Raw genomic sequence first — 25,448 nt, 5'->3', positions numbered from 1 at the left:
TGCCAAATGCCAATGAAATGAGCCCTTTGTTTATGGTATGTCTTATTACAGAAATGATCATATTTCATAAACCAGATTTACCCACTGTGTAAATACAGGAACTGTGTTGTAAGTAAATCCAGTGAGAAATTACGTTAAACAATGTTATTTACTATGTCACGCAGGCCTACTTCAGGCGGCTGCTGAGAGCTGATACCAAATCTATAACATGCAGGAGAGAAAGTCAAGACCAACCACCATCAAACCTGCACGTTGGTAGAAAAGAGGGCAGCTCTTCTTTCTTATAGTCTCTCTCCCAATTTAAATAATTACAATGTGTGTACAGGATTCTGCCTTTCCTCCAGTGACTGCTGCCAAATTTCATCCTGCCAACACCCAGGAGAATGGGAATTTGAACCAAAAATCTCTTAGTAAAGCACTCTAATTACTAACATAAAACTGAGTTCTTAAATATGCAGGTCAAAACAAATTTTAATTGATATTAACAACCATTAATTTGCAGAAATAAAGCAGATTTATCTGCCAAATAAAGCACTTCCTAATTACCTGTTTTTTAGTTGCAGGATATTTAACATCCAGTATTAATTCCTTTACTTCAGCCTCAACCGTATCTGGAAAGAAAGGTAAGAAATATCATTTCAAAAAATCATTAGAAAATGTCCTAATTCCAGGAAGTCCTATATTCAAGTTTTTCCTCTATCTCTAGTAAATAAGCGGGAACAGAATATTATTTGCTTAGGGCCAAATGCTTTATAGCCAACTGCTTCTGACTGGTATAAACTAAAACTCCTGGCTTTTCTGCTGTGTCACAGAACACCATGATGATCTTCATCTGCTTGCACTGCAGACAACTCAGGATATGCTCCAATTGAGTTAACACCAAGAAGTAAAATAGCCTGTGTTTCTTGTAATCCTTTTATCCCTAGTGGTTTCTTGAAATATGCTTCTCCAACAGCCTGACTGCCTTAAGAGGTTTGTTTTCCTATGTTCACAGCAACCCCCAGAAAAGTTAGTTGCACTGGAGTCGTACAACTGTTGTCAAAACTAGCACAAAGACTGGCACAGGAAAGCAAGAAAGCAGAGTAAGGTAAGTGCACTCTTGAGAAAGAGTTTCGCTGATAACTGCTGGTTTGACACACCAGTCCTACTTCCATAATATAGTATTTTAGAACAACATGCAGTGATGGAACGCCAAACTGAACTTGGGGATACGGAGGATGCAGCAAGACAGGAAGGGGAGGAAACCAGGCCATTACAAAAGAGATGTTTGAGTCCAGGGAGCAGGAACAGAAGCAAGCAGAAAACATGAGAAAGAAACTCAGAGTAACTTTGTACTAATTACTCGCATGCTGGCTAGGGAATTCTGGGAGTTGAAGTCCACACATCTTAATGTTGCCAAGTTTGAAAAATACTGTGTTACATCATCCTACTAGCTATAAAAAACTTTCCAGAAATCTAGGTGGTTCTTGTTTCCTTAATATGCCAGCGTGGCAAGGCTTGACATATACAACGGAAGGGTAAGCATAATGTCTATTTCATTTGCACCACAAGTCCCACTTCTTATCCCCAAATAATCTGCACAGATCTCTGAGTCATTTTCAATAAAAGCTGCTGCCTTTGTTTTCTCTTCAGCCAATATATTCCTCATATTTCTTTTTGAATATGCACTAATAATCTGTAATAAATCCTACAGGTGAAGACAAATTACTCATCATACATGTGCATGCAGAATATAATCAAGTGCAATACGTTAATCACAAAAGGCACTGGAATTTTTCAGCCCCATTTTTCCAGGAGCAAGACATTTACACACCCAGCTATAGCAACATCCACACCAATAATCCAGAGCAGAACCTGGAGTTTGAATACTAGCTTCCCATGGAGAAATCACACAACTTGTTTATTGGCAACATCTTGCAGCTTTTGAACAAATATAGTAGAAATAAAAAGAAGCTTCTATAATGCAAAGGCAAGTAGACACTAAAGCTTGTCTTCTGGGATGCAAACATCTCACAGGGGTTTTATAATAAAGTGGGAGAAATGTTTCTTAGTTGCCCGACAGATCTTACCATGCTACACCTGTAGGGTCTTTGCTCTGATTTTTCAGAATAAATAATATTTTAAAAATCTACAATTAAAAAACATCAATTGATGTTACTATTAACAAACTAGCAGAAGGTTTGATGTTATAGACAATGCAGCCACATCACTAATTCGCCACTTCCTGGAGATCCCAAGCCTGTTGACACAACCAAATTTTGAGGGACTTGTGGAAGGATATTAAGGATGGGATCAGTCCCACCTCGGGAGGAATGATGTTCCAAAGAGCGGGTGCCATGGCAGAAAGGCCCATTTCCTGGGTCCCACCAGATGTAACTCTTTCGTAGATGGGACATGCAACATGCCTCTTCTGCCACACCTGATGGGATGGGCAGATGTAATCAGGGAGAGGCGGTCCCTCAAATAACCCAGGGCCATGCCATGAAGGACTTTAAAGGTCAAAACCAGCACTTTGAATTGGACCTGGAAGCAAACCAATGCAGCTCATGGAGCAGAGGTGCAATATGTGCCATTCTAGGGTCACACATAACTGCTCACATTGCCATATTTTGCACCACCTAAAGCTTCTGGATACTCTTCAAGGGCAGCCCCACGAAAAATGCATTGTAGTAGTCCATCCAGGTGGTGACCAGAGCATGAGTGACTGTGAGCAGAACCTCCTGATCCAGGAACTGGTACAAAACACAAAGCTGTGCAAAGGCTCTCCCAGCCATGACTGCCACCTGCTCTTCAAGCAGGAGTCACAAGTCCAGGAGGACCCCCAGATTGCATACCAGGTCTGTCTGGGAAATTGAGAATGCATAGGGTAAAAGATATCTATCTATCTATCTATCTATCTATCTATCTATCTATCTATCTATCTATCTATCTATCTATCTATCTACCTACCTACCTACCTACCTACCTACCTAATCTATCTATCCTAGTTAAACTTTATTCAGCTCTCTGTCAAAACAGACCTTAAACAAGAGTCAAGTTAAATTCCATTTCACTCCAACCTTTTCTCAGAATACAGGCTGCTTATAGAATATTGGCCCTAGTTCAAGCTGCTTTCATAAAATGCGAGATGTTTTATGGTTATGCTTGGAAATTAAACAATATTTTAATTTGCTGTCTAAGTATATAATGTGTAACACAACTTGACACAGTTTGTCCTCCTGTGACTATGAATAAAAGTAAGGACATGGTGTGTTTCATAGCTAATGAAAACTCAATTCACTGCATTCTTTTTTAAAAATATTGTTTTAGGTCTCTGGTTAATCAGGGAACAAGCAGCAAGCATCAATGATTTCACAGCTGTTGAGAAATCTGCTAAATTTAACGTCCGAATAGCCAGCTACTTCACAATTCACTCCTATTATACAGATAATTTCCCTTAAAAAGTGGCTTATATAAGTCTAGTGTGTAATGTGTGTGTGTTTCGTAATTTCATGTGTATAATGTGTAAACATTCTAGAATGATAGCAAAAGCATTTACAGCAGTATATCAAGTAACGTATGACTTGATTTTCCTCAACTATATTGCCAAAAATAATGTTGAACTAAATGAACTAAATGCAATTTAGAAATATTGTAATTTGAAAGATTTAGTACATAAACAATTCCTAATTATATTGGGAGATCACACTAACATTACAGTATGCCATTCTAAGGTGACAGCTATCAAAACTGAGTTCACCATACAGGCTGCAATTACATTTATATGCTGCCTACTACAAAGTTAGGCCCAACTGGATAGAGTAAAGTATTAACACTTAGACTTTTTGCATAGGAGGCACAGTATTTCATTCATCTCTGCACTCAATCCCACAAAGTTACTAGTATTCTTTTACACTACACTAAATTAGTTTCAATCACCTTAAATAAAACTGTAGTTTTATCACGTTCATGGCCTTTAAAAGAACACCAGTGTTATGACCTCAAGCAGGAACAAAGACAGAACCTACCCAAATTTAATGTTTTAGCTTTCAGCAAGGCAGCCAGTTTCTTCAGTAGATGCATATCCTTTGCTCGCTCACTCTTCTTGTCACTGGAAAATATTAAGAATATACAGTACGCAATTATTTGTCTGCAACAGTATATATGAAACTGTGATGGATAGTAGTAGTAGTAGTAGTAGTAGTAGTAATAATAATAATAATAATAATAATAATAATAATAATAATAATAATAAAAAATTGCAAAAGGCATTTTTACTTGGAACAGCTTATATCCTGCGATGATACCTTTAACACCATCAAACAACAACATCTGTTAATCCCAGGTCCTTGGGAAGGACTCAATAGGTGGATAAAAATGCCAAATCCAGTCTAAACATCTGGCTGACTATGCAATCAACAACAACAACAACAACAACAACAATAATAATAATAATAATAATAATAATAATAATATATTAAACTTGTATGCTGCCTGGGCAGCTCACAACAAAGAAAGAAATTACAATAAAATCAATAAAAGATAAAGATAAAAGCTGGCAAGCGTGATGAAGCAAGGGGTCTCACCCTCCCTTGCTAAAGGCCCCGTGAAGAGCCAGACCTTCATGGCTCCTGTAAACAACAGCAGAGTGGGGGCCATCTGGATCTCGGGAGAAGCTCATTCCAGAGGGCAGGAAAAGGGGAGTCCCCTTCAAATAACCAATTAAAAAGCAAAAGACCTATGACAACCTCCCTTATCATGCTGCTCTCCAGATGTTTTGGCACTATAGTTCCCAGAATTCCCTAGCATTCGTTCTTACAGGAAACTCACAAGTAAGGCATGTGAAGAATGGAGTTTCCCTTGTTTGTTTCCAAATATCAGAAGTATGATGTCTTTCAGCATCATTCATTCACACAAACTCAAATAAATAAATGAGGCTACACAAGCACTCTCAATATATGCTCGGCCTGTATAGGGAAAGTTATATCACTTTTTACTGGATATGTCAGAGGCACTACTTAATATGAATGCATATTTCAAGAAATATTATGAGCAAAATGGAAGTATAAGCAAGATGGTGGGAATTCTGTACTGCCGTTTCAGCAATTAAATAATAGCAATACTGTTACAAGGGGGAAAATCTGGCTTTCCAGAATCTGCTGTTATTACAGGTGAATCATAACTGTATATTTGTGGCAAAAACACAAAATTTCCCAGAAAAAAATCCAAGTATCACTCAGAAATGGAAACTGAATATGTTAGATTATCCAATATCAGCACATTAAAAAAATACTTTTATGTAATTCATTTCATAATATTAACTTAATTCAATTATGCAAGATGAAGCTCAGAAAGTCTTACCTCAGGGCTAAATGGAAAGGTACGTGAACCGTTTTTACTGTTCCTGACACTGGATCAACAAGACAGATCTGGTAAGTCTGAGGCTGCCAACCCTGGCTTGTTACACTGTTCAGCCCCATTATTTTATAGCCAGGATACAGCAACCTAAATACAGGTTTGACAAATACAATAAAAAGCATAATCATCAACACATACTTTTGCACAAAACTATAAGCTCTAAAATATCAGATACTATTATAGTCTTAAAAATAAACAAATAAAGACAGTGAATAAATCTGGTGTTAGATAAGACAATTCCTGGATAAATGCAGCAATGCTTTGTCAGTTTGCTTGCAGATTTAAAATTATTTTATTTATCTATTTATTATTATTTATTATTAAATTTATATGCTGCCCATCTCCCCCAGAGAATGACTCTGGGTGGCTTACAATTAAAAACCAAGACAATAAAAACAATAAAAATATAAATATCCCCCAATTAAAATCACAAGTAACAATTCTATAAAAGCCAGCATACAATTCAAGATGATGGGGGAGCAATATCAATCATCACACCAGCCAGTTCCAGCAATGAAAGCCCCAATCAGGCCCCCAGGCCATGTGGCATAGCCATGTTTTTACACCTTTTCAGAAGGCCAGGAGAGCGGAGGCAGCCCGTCCCTCAGGTGGCAAGCTGTTATCTCACCTCTTTCATTTTTCTTCACTTGTACATACTTGCATAAAGCAAGCATATATCTAATAAACAAAGCCCAGAATCAAAACATTTTATTGAGGTTAATTTAAATTACTTTTCTGAAGGCCATCCTGCCTTACATTTTAAAATCTCTTCTATTACCAAAAATTTCTTACCTGCAGTGTTTTCCTACATTGAAGGCTCCCACCCTTGGACCTTGTTGGGTGCTCCATACTTCCAAAATTCCTCTCCTAGGAGCATAAATCACAAGGAACTGAGCCACTCTGCTTGGTCCCTGAGGGGTACTAAGAGGTGAAAAATCTATCTTTACAGATTCCCTTTCATGTAGATCTTCTGCAATCTGAATCCAACCAACCTGTGCATCACGATAGCCTGTGCATGAAGGATAAAAGAAGGGCTAAGATGCTATATATACAACAAGTTTGCTCTATTTATTTTCCTAAACTGCAATATAGGTAGTCCTCAACTTATGACCACAATTAGGACCAGAACTTCCATTGCTATGTGATGTGGTCATTAAGTGAGTCATGTCTGATTTTATAACCTTTTTGCTGTGATCATTAAGTGAATCACCGCGGTTGTTAAGCAAATCCAGCTTCTCCCATTGATTTTGTTTGTTGGAAGCCCCCTGGAAAGGTTGCAAATGGCATTCACATGACCCCAGGATGCTGCAACTATCATAAATCTATGTCACTCTGTAGTGAGATGGGTGGTGACAAATTTGAAATATAAATAAATAAATAAAATACATGTTGGTTGCCAAGCACCCAAATTTTGATCATGTGACCATGGGGATGCTGCAACAGTCATAAGTGTGAGGACAGGTCGTAAGTCACTTTTTCAGCACCGTCATAACTTCAAACTGTCTTTAAACAAATAGTCATAAGTCAAGAACTACCTGTAATGTGCTTAACTGGATCTTCCAAGTTAAGGCCTGTACATCAGATTAAGAAAAGCCCTTTCAATCATTATTCCCTGCCTCACTGGTACTCTCTTACTATGCCTGCTGCCTGTCCCTGTTTTTACTTGGTTTACTACCTTCCCCTATTTCTATGCCTCTCTTATTTCTAATCAGTTTTAGCTAGATATACATATGTAGATTCTTTAGACTAATATGCATATTTCTCACATAAGGCTATGTACAATATCAGTGCTGAAATGTGGGAAATACTTTTAAGAGGTTCCTTTAGAACCAACACACATTCTGATGTTCCAGTCAGAAATACCAGCAGATGGAAGAGGAGATGCAGTGAATTCTGTAACACAGCATAAAGAGGAAAGGAACAGCAGTGATTCCTTGCGCCATCTTATTTCTTGATATTACCCTTCTACACGATTGCAAATACTATTATTCTTACTCATATGTATTCATCTTGGTCCCCAAGCCAATATACCTAGAGCATCTTGCAATAAAGTTATTTTTAACAGGTTTTTTTTATTATTATTTCAGATGCTTTCATAGGTTTTTTTCCCACTAGTTCAGATGTTTTCCTTATTTTTTCCCCTATGTATTTTTCCAATAACTTCCATATTATATCTTGGATAATTAAAATATGAGACTGAGTTTAAAACTCAAAAGTGATCTAGGCTTTTTCAAAGTAATATCAGAACAAATGAGAACTTTTGAACTTCAGAAGCAAATCTGCCATTAAATTTGCTTTATATATCTGCAATAGAGCAGCACTTTGACAGAATCTTACATTAAATTTGGTAATTTACTGGAGAAATTACAAAGACTTTGAGGTTTATTATCTGAAATTAGGATTGCTAACATTATTCTTCAGTACCCAGTAAATGGCAATATCATAACATTTCTAACATTTAACATATACATACTTCAAATCCTATTGCTTTAATTAGCAAATAAATAAATAAATAACTTGGAATGAACAGAAGTAAAAGGGCTGTTGACTCAGTCTGATTAATTCCCAAGAAAAATAAAATAAAAATGCCAAAAGTTTCTTTAATCTTCGAAGAAATTAACAGGCAAGCAGATGTTTTGGCACAGCTTTCCCCATTATTTTATACTTAGTCATTGGCACACAGATACATTTATGGTAATCCTTTCTCCTCTGCATAAAAAAAAGTAGAAGCTGTCTCAAAAAGTTTTTCTCTTCATGAATCTAAGATCCTCATTCCCATTTACCTATGCTTTGAACTGAGAATTGGAGGAAAAAACCTTAGATGCATAAGCAGAATGCTCTGCCAAAAAGAAGACACAGCGCATGCACGCACACACACAGAGATTTTCATTTGTGTATAGTGGTTAGTTAAAATGCTGGACTAGGAATGGGGAGACCCAGATTTTAATCCTCCTTCAGGCACAGAAACCAACTTGGTGACTTTAGACCAATCAGTCTCTCTTAGGCCCTAGACTGGGAACTTGAAAAACATTTATCTAACAACCCACACTAGACCAGTGTGGTAAATTACAGTCCATAAACTTCAGTGAAGGGGTCTGATGTGGATTGATTCAGACTAGTAATAATCATCTGTATATATAAACAAACTGTATGAGAATTCAATACTACACTATAGATGTTACTATTCCAGAACTGATATCTAAACTTCAGTCCTTTTTAAATCTGAACATCTGATATTTAATATTTTAAACACCAACATTCACTGTGGTAAGTTTACAGTTAGAACTGAAATAAGCATCATCTCTCAAATGGATAAGTGACCATGTTTACCCCCAAAATTATTAAAAGATACCTTTCCACATACGAACAGAAAGACCTCTTGCAACATCCAATAGAAGAACCCTTCCAAAATCATCAGTAATTGCTGCTAAAGAATTACACGGTGACAAACATATCCTTTCTCCATGTCGACGAGAATCTGGGATTCCAAACCTACATTCAAATAAAACCAAATGTACAAAACAATCTCTAAATTTGGCTCCCTGATTACTAAATAAAATAACATATTTACAAAATCAGTAAATAAGTTGTTGTGTATTATTTTAATTCATTCTGGATTAATTTTTGTAGAAAATCAGTTCTATTCAACCTAAGATATATTGTATTATACTCAATCCAATACAAACAATTCTTTCATCTTTGGAGAATGTAGAGTGGGAAATCAAGGCAACCATTTATGGGCAGTGTTATCTTTCATATCACATTTTAGGGTAATAGTCAGATTTCAAGCTTATGGAAGTTTGTAGGTTTCAGTTGCAACTCCAAGACGATCAAACAGGAGCAGGTGCAAAACACACTGAGTCTATACATTTCTGTTAAACCATGATCCTAGCTTCTCTGACTTTTTCTTAGTCATTATGATTTGTAAACCAATTTATGGTTACACCTTTGTCAACCCAGCCAAATGCGGTTGCTCAACTAATTACTGTAAAACTAACCTCCCTTTAGGATGATGTATAAACCTATCACATGTTTATTTCTGAGTCCAGGAAGAGATTTTGGTTACCAAACCTATCCAGAGCTCACAATTCTTCCACACAAAAATTTACTTTTTGTTACCTGAAGATTTAATTGTCATTGCAATTAAATTGTAACAATCTAAGAGTCCCATACATTCCCAGAGTAAAGAGCAAGATGCTAGCTTCAGTCAATCTATTTCTAAATAGGAAGAGCTTCTTCAAGATAAACATCTGCAGCAAGAGGAAAATAGAAACTTCTTTATTGTACACTAAACTGTGCTTGGATAAAATATTTACCATCTGCATTTATCTCATGCATATATGGGTATGGCTGAACCGTACTCAGGGAATAATGGCAAGACTGGTAAAATATCTCATAATCTCTCTGGAAAAACTAGCTTAAAAGACTTGCCTCACAGGTAAAGGAGTTGCAGGTTCAACCTTGGGTTTCTGCTTCTGTACAGGCTCTTCTTCCTGTTTGTTTTTCCAGCCAAGCCAGCCACTTCAAATACAAAAATTAAAATATCATTGCTTCAGTTTAAAGAAAACGCACTCAAGGAATAAATTGACTGCAACTTCCATCTATTATACATTACCTAGCAGCATTAAAGAATGCAGATGTCAGCTTACTTGCAACTGTGAAAGCAACATGAGACAGCAATGGCTGTGAACTGCCCTAAAGAGAAAATAAAAATGCTGTTGTTTATAAATGGTGCAAAATAATTGGTTCCCTTTTAGGAACTTTAGTTCTGGGGACCTTGTTTACAGAAATAAAACTGTCCCTGAGGTATAACTAACTTTCATGCTGCATCATCTACTAAATTTTTTATCATTTCAGAGAAAGAAAGAAACCTTTCTCTGCTCTTTCTGATAATGTTCTAACTATGAAAGCTTTGAGAGCTTCACATTTTGCAGGTCTTAAAAATGTACCATTTGTCAAAAGAATGTGGTGTCAATGTTCCTATTTTATTTTACTTTACACAACTACAATATTCATTTAATAGGAAAGAAATTATATTAAGTAATAGTGATTAATATTACAGAATATAGAACTCATATTATTAACTATGAACAATTCCCTATATATAATAATCATCATTCTACATAACAGAATTATACAGAACAGGAAAGGCATTCACACACAAAGGTGCAGATGCCCCACATAGAAATAGCATTATTGAAACATATGCTCAACTCTTTCAAAATTCCCTCCTGTAAAAACTACATCCAAGCACTGACATAATTGACCAGAGCAGAACATTTAAATTTCTGCAAAATATTGTCATTAAGCAAGATGACAGTGGCAAGATCCATGAATTGTGCTATGGCAGAGTTTACTTTGAGGCCCATCAACCAGTTATACAACAGTTTCAAAAAGATAGATGTTAACTGGCAGAATATACACCAAACCCAAGAATTTATTTTCAGTCCCAAATAGGGAATACTTTCATTCTTAAAGTAGGGACTTTTACACAAGGACAGGAAGGCCTGGCGCAATATGGTTCATGGGGTCACAAAGAGTCGGACACGACTTAACAACTGAACAACATTTTTTGTTTCCCAACAAACCTCCTTGAACAAGACAAAAGCGCAGTTCTAGGAGTGGGGATAAGCTAAGCTAATTGGACTACAGATGACCTGGAGAGGACTCACTAGATCTCAATACACTTTCTGCCTTTCCCATTCTAAACCATCATTAAAACCAAGACTTAATCTTAACAAGTAATGATTATTTGTTAAAAGCTCAGTTTTGAAAACCTGTTAATCGCAGCTTCTTTCCTGTAGCTCTGCTAGAAAGAACAGAGGTAAATTCACAAGCCCAAGGTTGCTTTATGCTTCAGGTTTAGCATAATATTTCAAATGTAGCCAATTCCATCCACTGGAAAGACCTTTTACTAATTTATCGAAGATGTCATATCCAGGATACTCTTTGTACTCATAGAGTTTTAAAGAAGATATTACTGTAGTTTCCCATTTTTTCCTTTAAAGACACAGCAATGTGAATTTCCAATTTGTAGGTAGTGAGACAGTGTCATATGTTATGGATGCAATATGTATTCTGCTACAAGAATCTGTTGCAAAAGTTGCTTAGGCAGGAAAACATATGGTAAGCATGAAGGGAAAAGGTAAAAAAAAATAAAAATGCACCTGATGACTGCATCCATATACTTTTCTTGGCAGCATTACAACAGTTGTTTGCTATTACTTTATTTTAGGACATTTTTCTCAATCTACCCAACAGCCCTGGAATTTCCAGGCACTCCTCTATCCAAGTTTTATTCAAGCCCAAATATGAGATTAACCAAGATGGAGTAGATGCTGCCCCCTGCTGTGGTCCTTTGGGCAAATTTCTTATCTGAAAAATGTGTATTCAGTACTAGAACAATGTTCATAAGTTCAACCACACAAAAGTTCTTTGGTTTTTTTCCTCCAAAAAATCATGTTCAGTTACCTAACATTGGGGGGGGGGGGGCAAGGAGGTTTGGTTTTTGCAATTGTTAAATATTTGGAAGATACTAATGTGGACTGGGTCATCCAACCAGTAGATCCTGATGTACAATATATCATTACACAGATGAAAGCGTTCAAATAAAGTAAACTGCTCTTGGTTTAGTTCCATTTTCCCTTAGCACCAAAAGCAAAATAACTAAGAACAGATTCAATAGGAAAAGAAGTGTGTCCTTCATCCAGCCCACTGCATTTTACACTTACTGACTAAGCAAGCTCTTTACCTCAAGGGCATAGAAGAATCCCGTGAAAGGATTAGACCCCACAGTAATATACTGAGACATAGCAGGAGGATTGTTCTTTATAGCCGCGTTATATCCGCCAATAGTGGAAGCAGTCTTCATCTGATCAAAAGGTGACAGGGTCATGATACCTATATAAGATAATGAAAATAAAGCTCAGAAAAAGAAGTTTCTTAGATCCTAAAATCTGTTCCTGGAATTGACCCACATATGTTCTAAATTGTAAGGACTCCTAACTTAAAAATATATACAGTTATTATACAGACAATTAAAAGTGTGCTATGTTGAAGGAGATGCTTCATTCATAATATAGCAAAAGCAGGACATATTCTGCATAAGTTAATGATATCCATAAATGCAACTTTTGAAAACTTATACCATTTTGTATCATAGCCTAAACTCTTAGAATAACGCTTCAGGATTTAGCATAAGAACACAATTTCTTGTAGGTTCTCCAGATCAAAAAGAATATTCTGAAGATCAATTTTGTCCCACTGACTCTTGGGGTAGAATCTGGCCTAGCAAGAAAGAATTACGTTTTGAGATTCTGAATTCTAAATTATTCAGGTATTACCTAGGGAAAAACAAACAAACCAGCACCAAGACTAATCCAGAATGACTTCACAGATTTTTATTTAGTGCATCTGTATGCCACAACTCCCTTAATGGCTCTGGTGGCTTACAGGCTTATTAAAAAAGCAGAAATATAATGAAAACAAAAATTTAAATTAAAATGTTACATTTTTAAACAGTTAAAATATTAAGACACTTAAAACATTTAAAAGACCGTATCACCTGAGGTTAGGCTGGTCTTGACCCTGCTAGCCTTTCAGAAAGCCCTTAAAACCTGGCTGTGTTCCCAAGCATGGGGGCTAGAAGGTTAGGTAAGCCCATGATGTGCTGATTGATTGGCTTAAGGAGGAATGCAACTCCTTAATTATTTATCCCAAATTCTGAAGTCCAGCACCCCAAGATCAGTAGCAACTCTATCCCATCAGCAACGAGTTACTGAAATGTTACAAATATTACAAAGATAGTGTAATGAAATGCTTTAAACCAGGGAAAGGTACCATTTTTCAACTGGAGGGCCACATCTTGCCTTCATATTCTACCTCCAAGAGTTATGACTGGTGATATTATGTCATGGGATTTATCTGGAGGGAAGGGGGGCATTTCTGGAGTTCTAACTTAAGATCCCCCTTCATGGATCACTGCCTTGTCGTGGCGAAGGGGCTTGCGTAACTCAGTGAAGCCATGAGCTATACCGTGCAGGGCCACCCAAGACGGACAGGTCATGACAGAGAGTTCTGACAAAATGTGGTCCACTGGAGAAGGAAATGGCAACCCACTCCAGTATCCTTGCCAAGAAAACCCCATGGACAATGTTAAAAGGCTAAAAGATATGATGCCGGAAGATGAGCCCCTCAGGTTGGAAGGTGTCCAATATGCTACTGGGGAAGAGCGGAGGGCATTTCCAAGTAGCTCCAGAAAGAGTGAAGCGGCTGGGCCAAAGCCGAAAGGACGTTCAGCTGTGGATGTATCTGGAAGCGAAAAGAAGGTCCGATGCTGTAAAGAACAATATTGTATAGGTACCTGGAATGTAAGATCTATGAACCAAGGCAAGCTGGATGTGGTCAAACATGAGATGACAAGATTGAACGTCGACATCTTGGGAATCAGCGAACTGAAATGGACGGGAATGGGTGAATTTAATTCGGGTGACCATTATATCTACTACTGTGGGCAAGAAACCCTTAGAAGAAATGGAGTTGCACTCATAGTGAATAAGAGAGTGGGAAAGGCAGTAATGGGGTACAACCTCAAAAACGACAGAATGATCTCAGTGCGTATCCAAGGCAAACCATTCAATATCACAGTCATCCAAGTCTATGCCCCAACCACTGATGCTGAAGAAGCTGAAGTTGACCGCTTCTATGAAGACCTACAACACCTTCTAGAACTAGCACCAAAAAAAGATGTCATTTTCATCATAGGGGATTGGAATGCTAAAGTAGGAAGTCAAGGAGTAATCGGAATAACAGGCAAATTTGGCCTTGGAGTACAAAATGAAGCAGGGCAAAGGCTAATAGAGTTCTGTCAAGAGAACAAGCTAGTCATAGCAAACACTCTTTTCCAACAACACAAGAGACGACTCTACACATGGACATCACCAGATGGTCAATACCGAAACCAGATTGATTACATACTTTGCAGTCAAAGATGGAGAAGCTCTATACAGACAGCAAAAACAAGACCAGGAGCTGACTGTGGCTCAGATCATGAGCTTCTTACTGCAAAATTTAGGCTTAAATTGAAGAATGTAGGGAAAACCACTAGACCACTCAGGTATGACTTAGATCATATTCCTTGTGAGTACACAGTGAAGGTGATGAATAGATTTAGAGGATTAGATTTGGTAGACAGAGTGCCTGAAGAACTATGGACGGAGGTCCGTAACATTGTACAGGAGGCAGCAACTAAAACCATCCCAAAGAAAAAGAAATGCAAGAAAGCAAAATGGCTGTCTGATGAGGCTTTACAAATAGCTGTGGAAAGAAGGAATGCGAAAAGCAAGGGTGAAAGGGAAAGATATAAGCAACTGAATGCAGATTTCCAGAGAATAACAAGGAGAGATAAGAAGGCCTTCTTAAATGAACAATGCAAAGAAATCGAGGAAAACAATAGAAAGGGGAAGACTAGAGATCTCTTCAAGAAAATTGGAGATATCAAAGGAACGTTTAGTGCAAAGATGTGCATGATAAAGGACAAAAAAGGCAGGGACCTAACAGAAGCAGAAGAGATTAAGAAGAGGTGGCAAGAATACACAGAAGAACTATACAAGAAAGATCTTAATGTCCCTGATGTCCACGCTGGTGTGATCACTGACCTTGAGCCAGACATCCTAGAGAGTGAAGTCAAGTGGGCCTTAGGAAGCATTGCTAACAACAAAGCTAGTGGAGATGACAGTATTCCAGCTGAGTTATTTAAAATACTAAAAGATGATGGTGTTAAAGTGCTGCACTCAATATGCCAGCAAGTTTGGAAAACGCAACAGTGGCCACGGGATTGGAAAAGGTCAGTTTACGTTCCAATTCCAAAGAAGGGCAACGCCAAAGAATGCTCAAACTATCGCACAATTGCACTCATTTCACATGCTAGCAAGGTTATGCTCAAAATCCCCAAGCTAGGTTTCGAAGAGGCAGAGGAACTAGAGATCAAATCGCCAACATTTGCTGGATCATGGAGAAAGCACGAGAGTTCCAGAAAAATATCTACTTCTGCTTCATTGACTATGCAAAAGCCTTTGATTGTGTGGATCACAACAAACTGTGGCAAGTTCTTAAAGAGATGGGAGTACCAGACCACCTTACCTGTCTCCTGAGAAATCTGTATGCGGGCCAAGAAGCAACAGTTAGAACCGGTCACGGAACAACCGATTGGTTCAAAATAGGGAAAGGTGTACGACAAGGCTGTATACTGTCACCCTGCTTATTTAACCTATATGCAGAGTACATCATGAGAAATGCCAGGCTGGAAGAATCACAAGCCGGAATTAAGATTGCAGGGAGAATCATCAACAACCTCAGATATGCGGACGATACCACCCTAATGGCAGAAAGTGAAGAAGAACTAAAGAGCCTCTTGATGAGGGTGAAAGAGGAGAGTGCAAAAGCTGGCTTGAAACTCAACATTAAAAAAACTAAGATCATGGCATCTGGACCCATCAATTCCTGGCAAATAGAAGGGGTAGAAATGGAAGCAGTAACAGACTTCATTTATTTGGGCTCCAAGATCACCGCAGACGGAGACTGCAGCCATGAAATTAAAAGACGCTTGCTCCTTGGGAGGAAAGCTATGGCAAGCCTAGATAGCATATTAAAAAGCAGAGACGTCACCTTGCCGACAAAGATCCGCATAGTCAAAGCTATGGTTTTTCCAGTAGTAATGTATGGCTGTGAGAGCTGGACCATAAAAAGGCCGAGCGCCGAAGAATTGATGCCTTTGAACTGTGGTGCTGGAGAAGACTCTTAAGAGTCCCCTGGACTGCTAGGAGGTCAAACCAGTCAATCTTAAAGGAAATCAATCCTGATTGCTCATTGGAAGGATCGATAATGAAGCTCAAGCTCAGATATTTTGGCCACCTAATGCGAAGAGAGATCTCTTTGGAGAAGACCCTGATGCTGGGAAAGATTGAAGGCAAAAGGAGAAGAGGACGGCAGAGGATGAGATGGTTAGATAGCATCACTGAAGCAATGAGCATGAAACTGAGCAAACTCAGGGAGGCAGTGAAGGACAGGAAGGCCTGGCGCAATATGGTTCATGGGGTCACGAAGAGTCAGACACGACTTAACGACTAAACAACAACAACAACTTAAGATCAGTTTGTCCCCCTTAACCCCTAAACATAAAGAAAAAAAAATCCTTTGATTTCTGGGGGAAAGTTTCAGTTTTGGGGGGAAAGTTTCAGTTTTTAGTGGATGAAATGGGTGACTACCCCAAGGTCAATGGGCTTAAACCCTTTACACTGACCATTTTTCAGCCCTGACTCTTTAGCGAGACGGTCTCCTGGATTGTAAACAAGTGAGCTGGAAGGCTGCATGCCGTCTACAGACTGACTGACTGAATGAATCTTTACTACAGCCAAAGGCCAGAGATAGAATAACTAAGAAAAAAAATTAAATAAAAAGTAGAGTAATACAGGCCATTGTAATAGTTGATATAAAAAGTATGTTGCAACTCTGGGAGACCTTTCACTAACTGATGCCAAATTTTCATGGCTCCTGCATTAGTATTTTGCTACATTATAAATTATTTACAATCTGAGAAAAGGATGAACATATAAATATTGTTAGATCACCCAGGGTACTGATGTAAAAGAGGTAGGGTATAGGCATTATGAACATTTCTATAGATGGTACAACAAAATAACACATGTTGGACTATTTCAACATCTCTAGTTCCACACAAACACATTTCTCAGATGGAATTTTACAGTATCTTCCCTGTAGTAACACCAAACACAAAATATTATGCCTTGCCCAAAAGAAAGCTTTCCTTAGTTTGAGGAATGTCAGCGAAGTGAGATAACTGGCTGTTTCCCAAAAGCCATTTGTCACCCAGGTCCCATTTCTTTGTGACCAGTTATTTACTTCTGCCCAAAATGTGATGCCATTAAATTTTTGGAGAAGTATATGTTTGGTATGGTCACGGCCCAAGACTCATGGAAACTCTGGTGGTAACCCACAAGTCATTAGGGTTTTTTTTTTTATGATGCTGTTCTAGCTTAAGAGGCAATCATCAATCCTTATTAATGGGAGTAGTCCTGAGAGGAAGAACTGCACCTTCAGCTAGTAGTTTAATATCAACTCCATGCCCTAACCTCAATTTTAGGCATCCCTATTTCTAGCCTGAACCCTCTGGGTTGCCAGTGCCCTCTTCAGACTAGAAATAGGGATCTTAGAAATATAGTCTGGATCTTAGAAATGTAGTCTGGAGCACATCAGGAGCATTATTCCTAGCATAAAGGTCCACCTTGGCTTCATACAGTACTTGGGCTATGGTTTTAACAAGACATGGTTTCAAAGAGGCTGGAATTAATTCACCTCCTTTGCTAAAATAGAATCGTTTGATGGCATTTGCAGATCTTAATGCTGTCTGGGAGATGTCTATCTGCAGATGGTCTATCCTTGCTTTAAAGTCTCTATAGTACAATATACATGATTTTCTTAAAACAAGTTATTCATGTTGAACAAGGATAATGATTCACTAAGGATGATCAATGTAATACTTACCAACACTAATGTGATCAACAATAGTATCCGCATCCTGCAAACCCCACTTCTTATAGGCTAACGGAGGTGGCTGAACATTTTCATTGCCTGAAGCTGCAGCTGCCCAATTTATTAGAGAAAAATTAGAAAGAGCAGTTATTTTAAAAATTTTAACATGGATTGGTTGACACATAATACTGACATGAATATTCTGCTAAAATATATTTTAATTGTAAAGCATAGAGTAAATTGTTTGTTCATATTATGAGTGGCAATTCGGCGTACAGGTAGTCCTGGGTTCTGACAGCAATTGGGACCAGGAATTCCATCGCTAAGCAACATGGTTGTAAAGTGCACATCATGTGACTGTGTTGCTTACCGACAGCAATTCCATAAGTCCTGGCTACTGTCATTAAACAAGGACCACATAGATCATTAAGTGAGGACCTCATGTGATCATAACATCCAACTTCCTGCCGGCTTCCCCATTGATTTTGCTTGTGGGAAGCTGGCAGGGAACATCAGAAATAGCAATCACATGACCGTGGGGATGCTGCAACATCATAATCACAAGCCAGGCACTGAGTACCCAGATCGTGATCTCATGACTGCATGGATGCTGTGACAGCCAGAACTCCGAGGACCTTTCATAAGTCCCCCTCATTCAGCGCCATTATAACTTTGAATGGTCACTGAACAAATGGTCGCAACCTGAGGACTACCTGTAGTTAAAGGCCCTGGGCTAGAAACTGGAAGACCATGAGTTCTAGTCCTGCCTTAGGCACAAAGCCAGCTGGGGGACTTTGGGCCAGTCACTCTGTCTCAGCCCTAGGAAGAAAGCAATGGCAAACCACTTCCAAAAAATGTTGCTGTCCAAGAAAATGTGCAGGAAAATTGCAGGGATTTGCCCCTACAATCACCAGGAATCAAGACTGACTTGAAGGCATAAAAAAACCCAAAAACTATATTAGTTAAAGAAAAGCTATTTCATGGCTTAAACCCTATATATAAACTTGCTTGGGAGTGAATCCTGCTGAACTCAATAGACTTACTTCCAAGTAGACACACATAAAATTGTAACCAGTATGGTACAGTAACGAAGTGATCTAAATCAAAATCCTTGCTCAACTATAACATTCAGTTGATAGTCTTTAGAAATCCACAGGATTTTTGCAAGGACATGGTTTACATAATAGCTAGGTTATACATTATACTGTAAATGTATTGGTCTGTTTCTTTTTTCTTCCTGCTAACTGTCTAGAGATATTTGAAAGTTATTAAGTCCCTTTACTTTTTTATGAAACACAACAATCAAAAAGGGATTAATTCATCTAGTTCACACCAGTAAACGCTTCAGGTACCATCATACAAAAAGTATGAATTCAAAAAAATAATAAATGGCCCGACCTTACAAGATTTAGAAGATCTCATTCTTGGTATCTGGCACAATCATACACCAATATGTCAAAATCTTATAACACTAAAATCTTGTAAAATCTCATGTAAAACACTGAAACCTCATGAGAACACACACACTTTCCATATATTATATTAAGCTTGTATTAAATTTAGGAGTTTTATAACACTAAGGGTATCATAAACAGGGCATTGCCATGCCCTGAACAAGCTGTACGGCAGAAAAGTAAAACTGTGTCCTTACGTATCAAGTGTTTCTAAGAAAGATACTATTTAATACACATTTGCTACTGAAAGGCCTACCAAAATAGATCAAAATAGCCCATAAAGCTGGACTTACCCCTGGCCACTTGATTTCGACAAGCACGGAGAGATTGGAATAAGCTAAAACCATCGATTGTCACAATTGCTGAAGGATATAGGATGCTCAGTTCCTCATTCTAAATAAAAAAAAAATACTAATCACTTTGAGACAAAAATAATACACTTGCAAGTATCCACGTATGCTATCCTAATTGCTTTATTACAATTTCTAAGGAAGCACTAAGTTCCCTCCCAGAGAAACAGTTTATGAACACTTCTGCAGCAGCCTCAATATCTGACTCTAGCTATTGTACTAGAGCACAAATAGCTGCCAGTATCAATACAGGTTTCATACAGCACAATCCTCAAACAGTTCGGTGGAGCATAGAATATAAAATATCATTGGTGCGGCCCTGAGTTCAGCAAGCAAAAAGTCAGCGGAACAGTATTATATCTCCAACATTCATATATTCCAACGAAACACAGTACAAGAGACAGAATGAGAGTATGTATATTTAAGGACTATATGGCCTGACTTTAATTCACATTTCTGCAATTAAATCAACAACACAGAATTGGCTGCCAATACTTCATTATGACTTATGTTTGCAGAATATAGCACACCTATCCATATATATTTGTAAAAGCTAGCTAGACTTCAAGATTTACACAGGAGGGAACAGTTAGTTCTGTAACAATTTCAGTGTTTTGTAGATCTGTCTTAATACCTGTTCTGTAACTCCAGGATGCCGTGGAATCTCATAAGTTCTACATTTAAGCTGCAGGACAGGATCTTCATTTAAAAGCTGTGCCAGAAGCAATACTCCACTCTTTAAAAAATGAAAACAGCAACATGTACTACTAATAACTGTACAGGAAGAAAATTCAAAAGCTTTTCTGCTACAATTTAAAAAATCAAATTACCATCTCACAGACCGAATTTTTCCTGCTCTGTATAGGTTGTACGGTTAACTGATTTAACTTGTTTTTAAAAGTTTTTTGTTGTAATTGTTTTGGCTATTTATTTGTATGTGTACAAACGTACTGTATTTATTTGGGGGGGGGGGGTTGTGTGTTATTCTTAACTCTGTGAGTCACCCAGAGTCATGCATGTGAGATGGGTGGCTATATAAATTGAATGAATGAATGAATGAATGAATGAATGAATGAATGAATGAATGAATGAATGAATGAATGAATGAATATTATTTTGAAGGATATTGATTGCTTCATTTTTGTTTTTTATGGTTTTTGCCTCCTTCATGGACTTGAATACACATTTACGTCTCTTATCGAGAGATGTTACAGCTTCTCCTGGACTTGTATGGCTGCCCTCCGCAGATGGCGCATGATCCAGGAAAAGGCACATTTGGTGTCGGGGGTTTCCAACAGGTGCTACGTGCCTACCCATATGTATTCTGAATGACATTTTGCCCTTCAAAAATGAATCACTGTGTACCCTAAATCAGCCTGTTTGCATGCCCAGTTCTCCAAGAAAAAAAAATCTGAAAAGAAGCACAGCTGAAAAAAAAAGCCTTTCTGTTAGAGAATTAACTACTAAGGCCTGACAGCACAGAATATACCCTCTAAACATGCAGCGCTCAAGCCACGGGCTAGCCCATGAGGAGGACTAATGAAGTCATGAAGACATGCCAGTATTCTCTTGGGGCAAGAGCTCATATGATACTAGGTACTTAATCATGGGCAAGGTTAATATGTCATGGGAACACACAAACCCAGCCAACTGTAGGGTCAGAGAGAGTTAATCTACCAGAAGGAGCATCAAAGTTGTTTTGGATTAATCTTTTCTCTTCAGCCTTTCTAAGACTGGCACAAGGAGTAATGGTTTACCTAGAAATTCCCTCTCTTCTTTTACTTTGCACTCCCCACAGCCATGGGAGATAAAGTATAGGCAGAAAGAAGTGCAGTTGGTTAAATGTTCCCCAACTTTGTTTATGGTGGCTTTACCTCAGTATAGAAGCGGACATAGCCAGAAGTGAATCCTACAACAATGCAGGTCCAGTCAGGACGGCCTGTGGAGCTCCTGTCTCACATAAAGAACATGAAATAAATTTTATCAAACCTTATTCTCATATTATGTAATAAAATTAATGGATACACATACTCCAGACTTAATAAGGTACTCTAACCTGTTAAAAAAAGTTTGCACTTACCTCTTTTGACTTGCAAGGGGGATGCACAATGCACTGGTTACACATTCACTAGAGGCAAAATATAAAAATATTAAATTCTTCAGAAAAAACTTCCACACACAAGATATAAAAATTTCTTTAAAGAGAAAAAAAATCCAAGCTGCTTTCCAACTATTTTTGACCCCGTTAGTCTCCATAGAATGTGGCCCAAAGGGGCTAAAAAAAGAATGCCTTTAAAAACCTGAACTGTAAAAGTTTGTACATGTGACAGGCCAGCATTCTTATCTATTCAGTCTTGTCCCTTGCTGTTCTGTTATTAAGTGTTAGGAACATACACTTTTTAAACCTAGCAGATTAGATTTACAATCTTCCACATACCAAATTTATATAACAGAATGTGCAAATCCATGCGCGCATCCTTGGGTGCATGAAAAATAACACCAGAGAAGAAGTATGTGCAAAGAAATAGAAGCATACAGTACTTAGTTTTCAGCAATGTTAAATTAATTGCCTCTTTTTCAAAAATGCATGTAAATGGGCGAAATGGTACAAACTAATAATGAAAACAAACTTATCCTGAACACAGAAGGGTACAAAATGTCTAAAAGAGAGAGAGCAACGCAATCTGATAACAAATAGTTTCACTGGAAAAAACACTGAACTAGCGTATTAAACTGAGAAGTGCAATTGCATTCCCTTATCGAGGGCAGGAACTGAAAACCTTTCCACCATCAGGCCCATCTATGACTGTCCTGCCACTATTCCTTCAGGAGCAGCAGCACAGAACAGGATCCACTTCATCTGTAGCCTGCTATCCCTTTGAGGAGGAAGGACAAGGTACAAATAAAGCTGATCCAGCTGGTGATTCTGCAGGAGACTTTCCTTTCAAGGGAGTAAGGCAAGATATGGGGGGTAAGAACTCGATCTTGTGGATGAGATATGCATCTACCCTGTAAAGAATGGCATGTGGAGAACAAAGCGCAACTGGAGCCACCCTCCATCTTCCCCTTGGAAACACAAGCACTGCATCACCTAAAACAATTCAGAGTGGAGAAAGCTAATACAGCATTAGAACTTGCAAAGATTGCAGCAAATTAGTTAAATGGAACATTTTAAATGTTGAAGGCTATTTTAATCATGATTAAAATGATTAAAGCACGACAACTGATTAAGGCTTGCAGTTTTAATTGAGAATATTTTAATACGTTCATCCTTTCATCTTTAAAAAAAGGCGCTGTGCCTTAACAGCTTTTAATAGTTGATGATACATACTCTAATAGTTTATTTCCTCTAAGAATAGTGATGGATTGTGTCTAAGATAGCAATTCCCAATATCAATAATTGCCTTTTCTCTCCTCCCCATGCAGCCTTCAATATTCCCTAAAAAATTTCTGCAATAGGATGGGGAGTAGATCCTGACACAGTAGGCTATATAACATACAACTGCAATGAGAGAATAGATTTAATTAAAAATAAATCTTGACCTAACAGAGTTCTTCTCCATAAGCTTTAAGACCTGATTTTGGAGTATCATGCAACAGTGGATGAATGCATAAGTTGCATTCCACTTCCACAGCCACTGGACACAGTCCATATTTATGTTTACTGTAAATAAAAATAATGTTCACTAAGAACTTTTAATTTCTTATTCTTTCAAAATGTTCAGGATTGTCTATGCTGTTTCAAGAAGCAAAGTTAAGGAACAACAAGCTGCTTCACTGGAGATAATAGGAAACCTGTGGATGTGATCCAGTCTCTGGCATTTCTAAGTAGGCTTGAAAACATACTTTCTCCAAACCCAGAAAACCACCGCTGAGCAATTTAAGGTGGACAGCTTGCAGCCTCCCAACTGTTTATAGGACTTGACTACTCTGATTACTACTGCCCAAACCAGCCACATAAGTTTCTCATTATCTGAGGCAGGAAATGATTAAAAAATAAAGACACGCGGTCAATATAAGTGAAATCTCATTGTCCACTCTTATCATCACCCACTGTGGACCTAGGCCCTTCCCAAAACTTTAAGAACAACCCCCAGGTGTCAAAAAATTATTCAACTATACTATAAATAATGCTGTATTAGGAAACAACAAGGTTAAAAGTAGGGGTTCCCAACATCTTCTCCTTTCCAAACTTACATTTCTTCAACACTGCAAGGACCATTCCAGCCAAGGGAGCCACTCCAGCCAACTGCATATTGCATTTCTTCTTTCCCTTTTTCATTCTGTTTCCATTTTGCTAAGGGGGAGAGAAGAAAAAAATTTGGCAACAAAGTCTTGCTGTGTTTTAATTTCAAGTGAAATATAGGAAAACTTTTTTAAAACTATAGGAAAAAAAAAGAAAAAAAACCCATTTGTCCATCAAAGTACCCCTCTACATTTAGACTGAACACAAAAATGTTAGTGCTGATCCAAATCAAAATAAAAGACTTCTGTTTGCAGAAAAAGACTTTCCTGCCTCTTCTTTTTCCTTTGCAGCCTGTTGTACTGTATTCTTTTCCAATTTCTGGAATAGCGTGGGGTATTATGGAGGGGAATATGAAAAACCGACAAAATCATTTTGCAGGGGTATAATATTTTTGCACCTGTATAAGCCACCTTTGAATCCAAGACACAGTTTTAAAATATTATTGAGAGATATTTGGTAACAGTTCCTGGAATGGCTATGATAAAAACTCAACTAGTTTTACAAATGAGTTTGATAACTTGATCATACCACTTTCCAATTAGATTTAAGCCAACACTCTTAAAAAGAACCTTATCTGTTTAAAGTTTGCATACCTACTGATTAAAAAAAACAGTATGGTCATTCACTTTCTTGAGACTACTGCCAATGTCTAGATGTAAACTCCAAAAATGAATTAAAAAGGAAAGGATTACAGACAATGCTTATGTGAGTGGCAGAAAGATTTCTTGTGCATCTTGGTTTGAGCTAGATCATCATAAACAGAGGACAAGGAAGTAATTATGTTAGTTTTCACTGAAGTCCAGTCAACATGGATTAATTTTATGCTCAGCTTCTTCAATTTCACCTTACAAGAAGCTCAGTGATGGTACAACTTGATGCGCCTGAGCATCTGGTGTAATGGAAGCTTATTTCTAGGCCAGATTGCTGTATTATTAAAAAATACCATATCAAAACTCAATACAAACTTGAGCAATTATTTTCATGTAATAAACATCCTTGTGTTTTTTCTTCATATTTTGCAACCTCCTTTGCCACCAGAGTAGCTTTTCAGCATGAAGGAGGGACCTGTAAAGCTGCCTTTCAGTTGAGAATTCAGCGAGTCATCACTGTGACTCCATCCAATTTAATTATTTTAATATCACTATTATAGATATGGATAGCTGGGGGGGGATAGAACTTCAACAGTTCTCAGTCTCCCCAAAAGTCTGAGAGAAGTAAATCATTTTGTTCAATTATTTACATTACAAATAACAAGGCAATAAATTACCAATTGGTATAGAAACCCTATCCACTCTAAATCATGCATACACACATACATGTAACCATTCTTTATCCAGAGAAAATGATAGGCAGGGAGGGAGGGAGGGAGGTCATAGTAACCACCATTTTCAAAGAAAGAAACAAAAGCTATCTGAAAATCAAACTTCTATCTAATCCTAGTACTGTGTACAT

The 25,448-nt window shown here is 37.8% G+C and overlaps 1 protein-coding gene across 1 annotated transcript in view; it reads right to left on the bottom strand.

Moving 5' to 3' along the window:
* The window catches only part of RAB3GAP2 (RAB3 GTPase activating non-catalytic protein subunit 2), a 59,715-nt gene that overhangs the window by 26,871 nt on the left and 7,396 nt on the right, over positions 1–25,448 (bottom strand). The window contains exons 4-17 of the mRNA XM_088146481.1: positions 23,948–24,047; positions 21,831–21,878; positions 21,625–21,700; positions 20,385–20,486; positions 19,694–19,793; positions 17,959–18,057; positions 12,149–12,297; positions 10,013–10,092; positions 9,829–9,918; positions 8,750–8,889; positions 6,190–6,406; positions 5,341–5,484; positions 4,008–4,090; positions 547–611 (exon numbers count right to left, since the gene is read on the bottom strand). Coding sequence (XP_088002607.1) covers positions 547–611; positions 4,008–4,090; positions 5,341–5,484; positions 6,190–6,406; positions 8,750–8,889; positions 9,829–9,918; positions 10,013–10,092; positions 12,149–12,297; positions 17,959–18,057; positions 19,694–19,793; positions 20,385–20,486; positions 21,625–21,700; positions 21,831–21,878; positions 23,948–24,047 — 1,493 coding nt within the window. The remainder of the gene's footprint in view (positions 1–546; positions 612–4,007; positions 4,091–5,340; positions 5,485–6,189; positions 6,407–8,749; positions 8,890–9,828; positions 9,919–10,012; positions 10,093–12,148; positions 12,298–17,958; positions 18,058–19,693; positions 19,794–20,384; positions 20,487–21,624; positions 21,701–21,830; positions 21,879–23,947; positions 24,048–25,448) is intronic.

The sequence above is a fragment of the Python bivittatus genome, unplaced genomic scaffold (assembly GCF_059951505.1).
Source record: "Python bivittatus isolate LINGU-HERP-01145 unplaced genomic scaffold, Pbiv_v1 ctg000020_np1212, whole genome shotgun sequence".
Taxonomy (NCBI): domain Eukaryota; kingdom Metazoa; phylum Chordata; class Lepidosauria; order Squamata; family Pythonidae; genus Python; species Python bivittatus.
The sequence above is the reverse complement of the archived record's forward strand: the minus strand, read 5'-3'. Positions and strand labels throughout refer to the sequence as shown.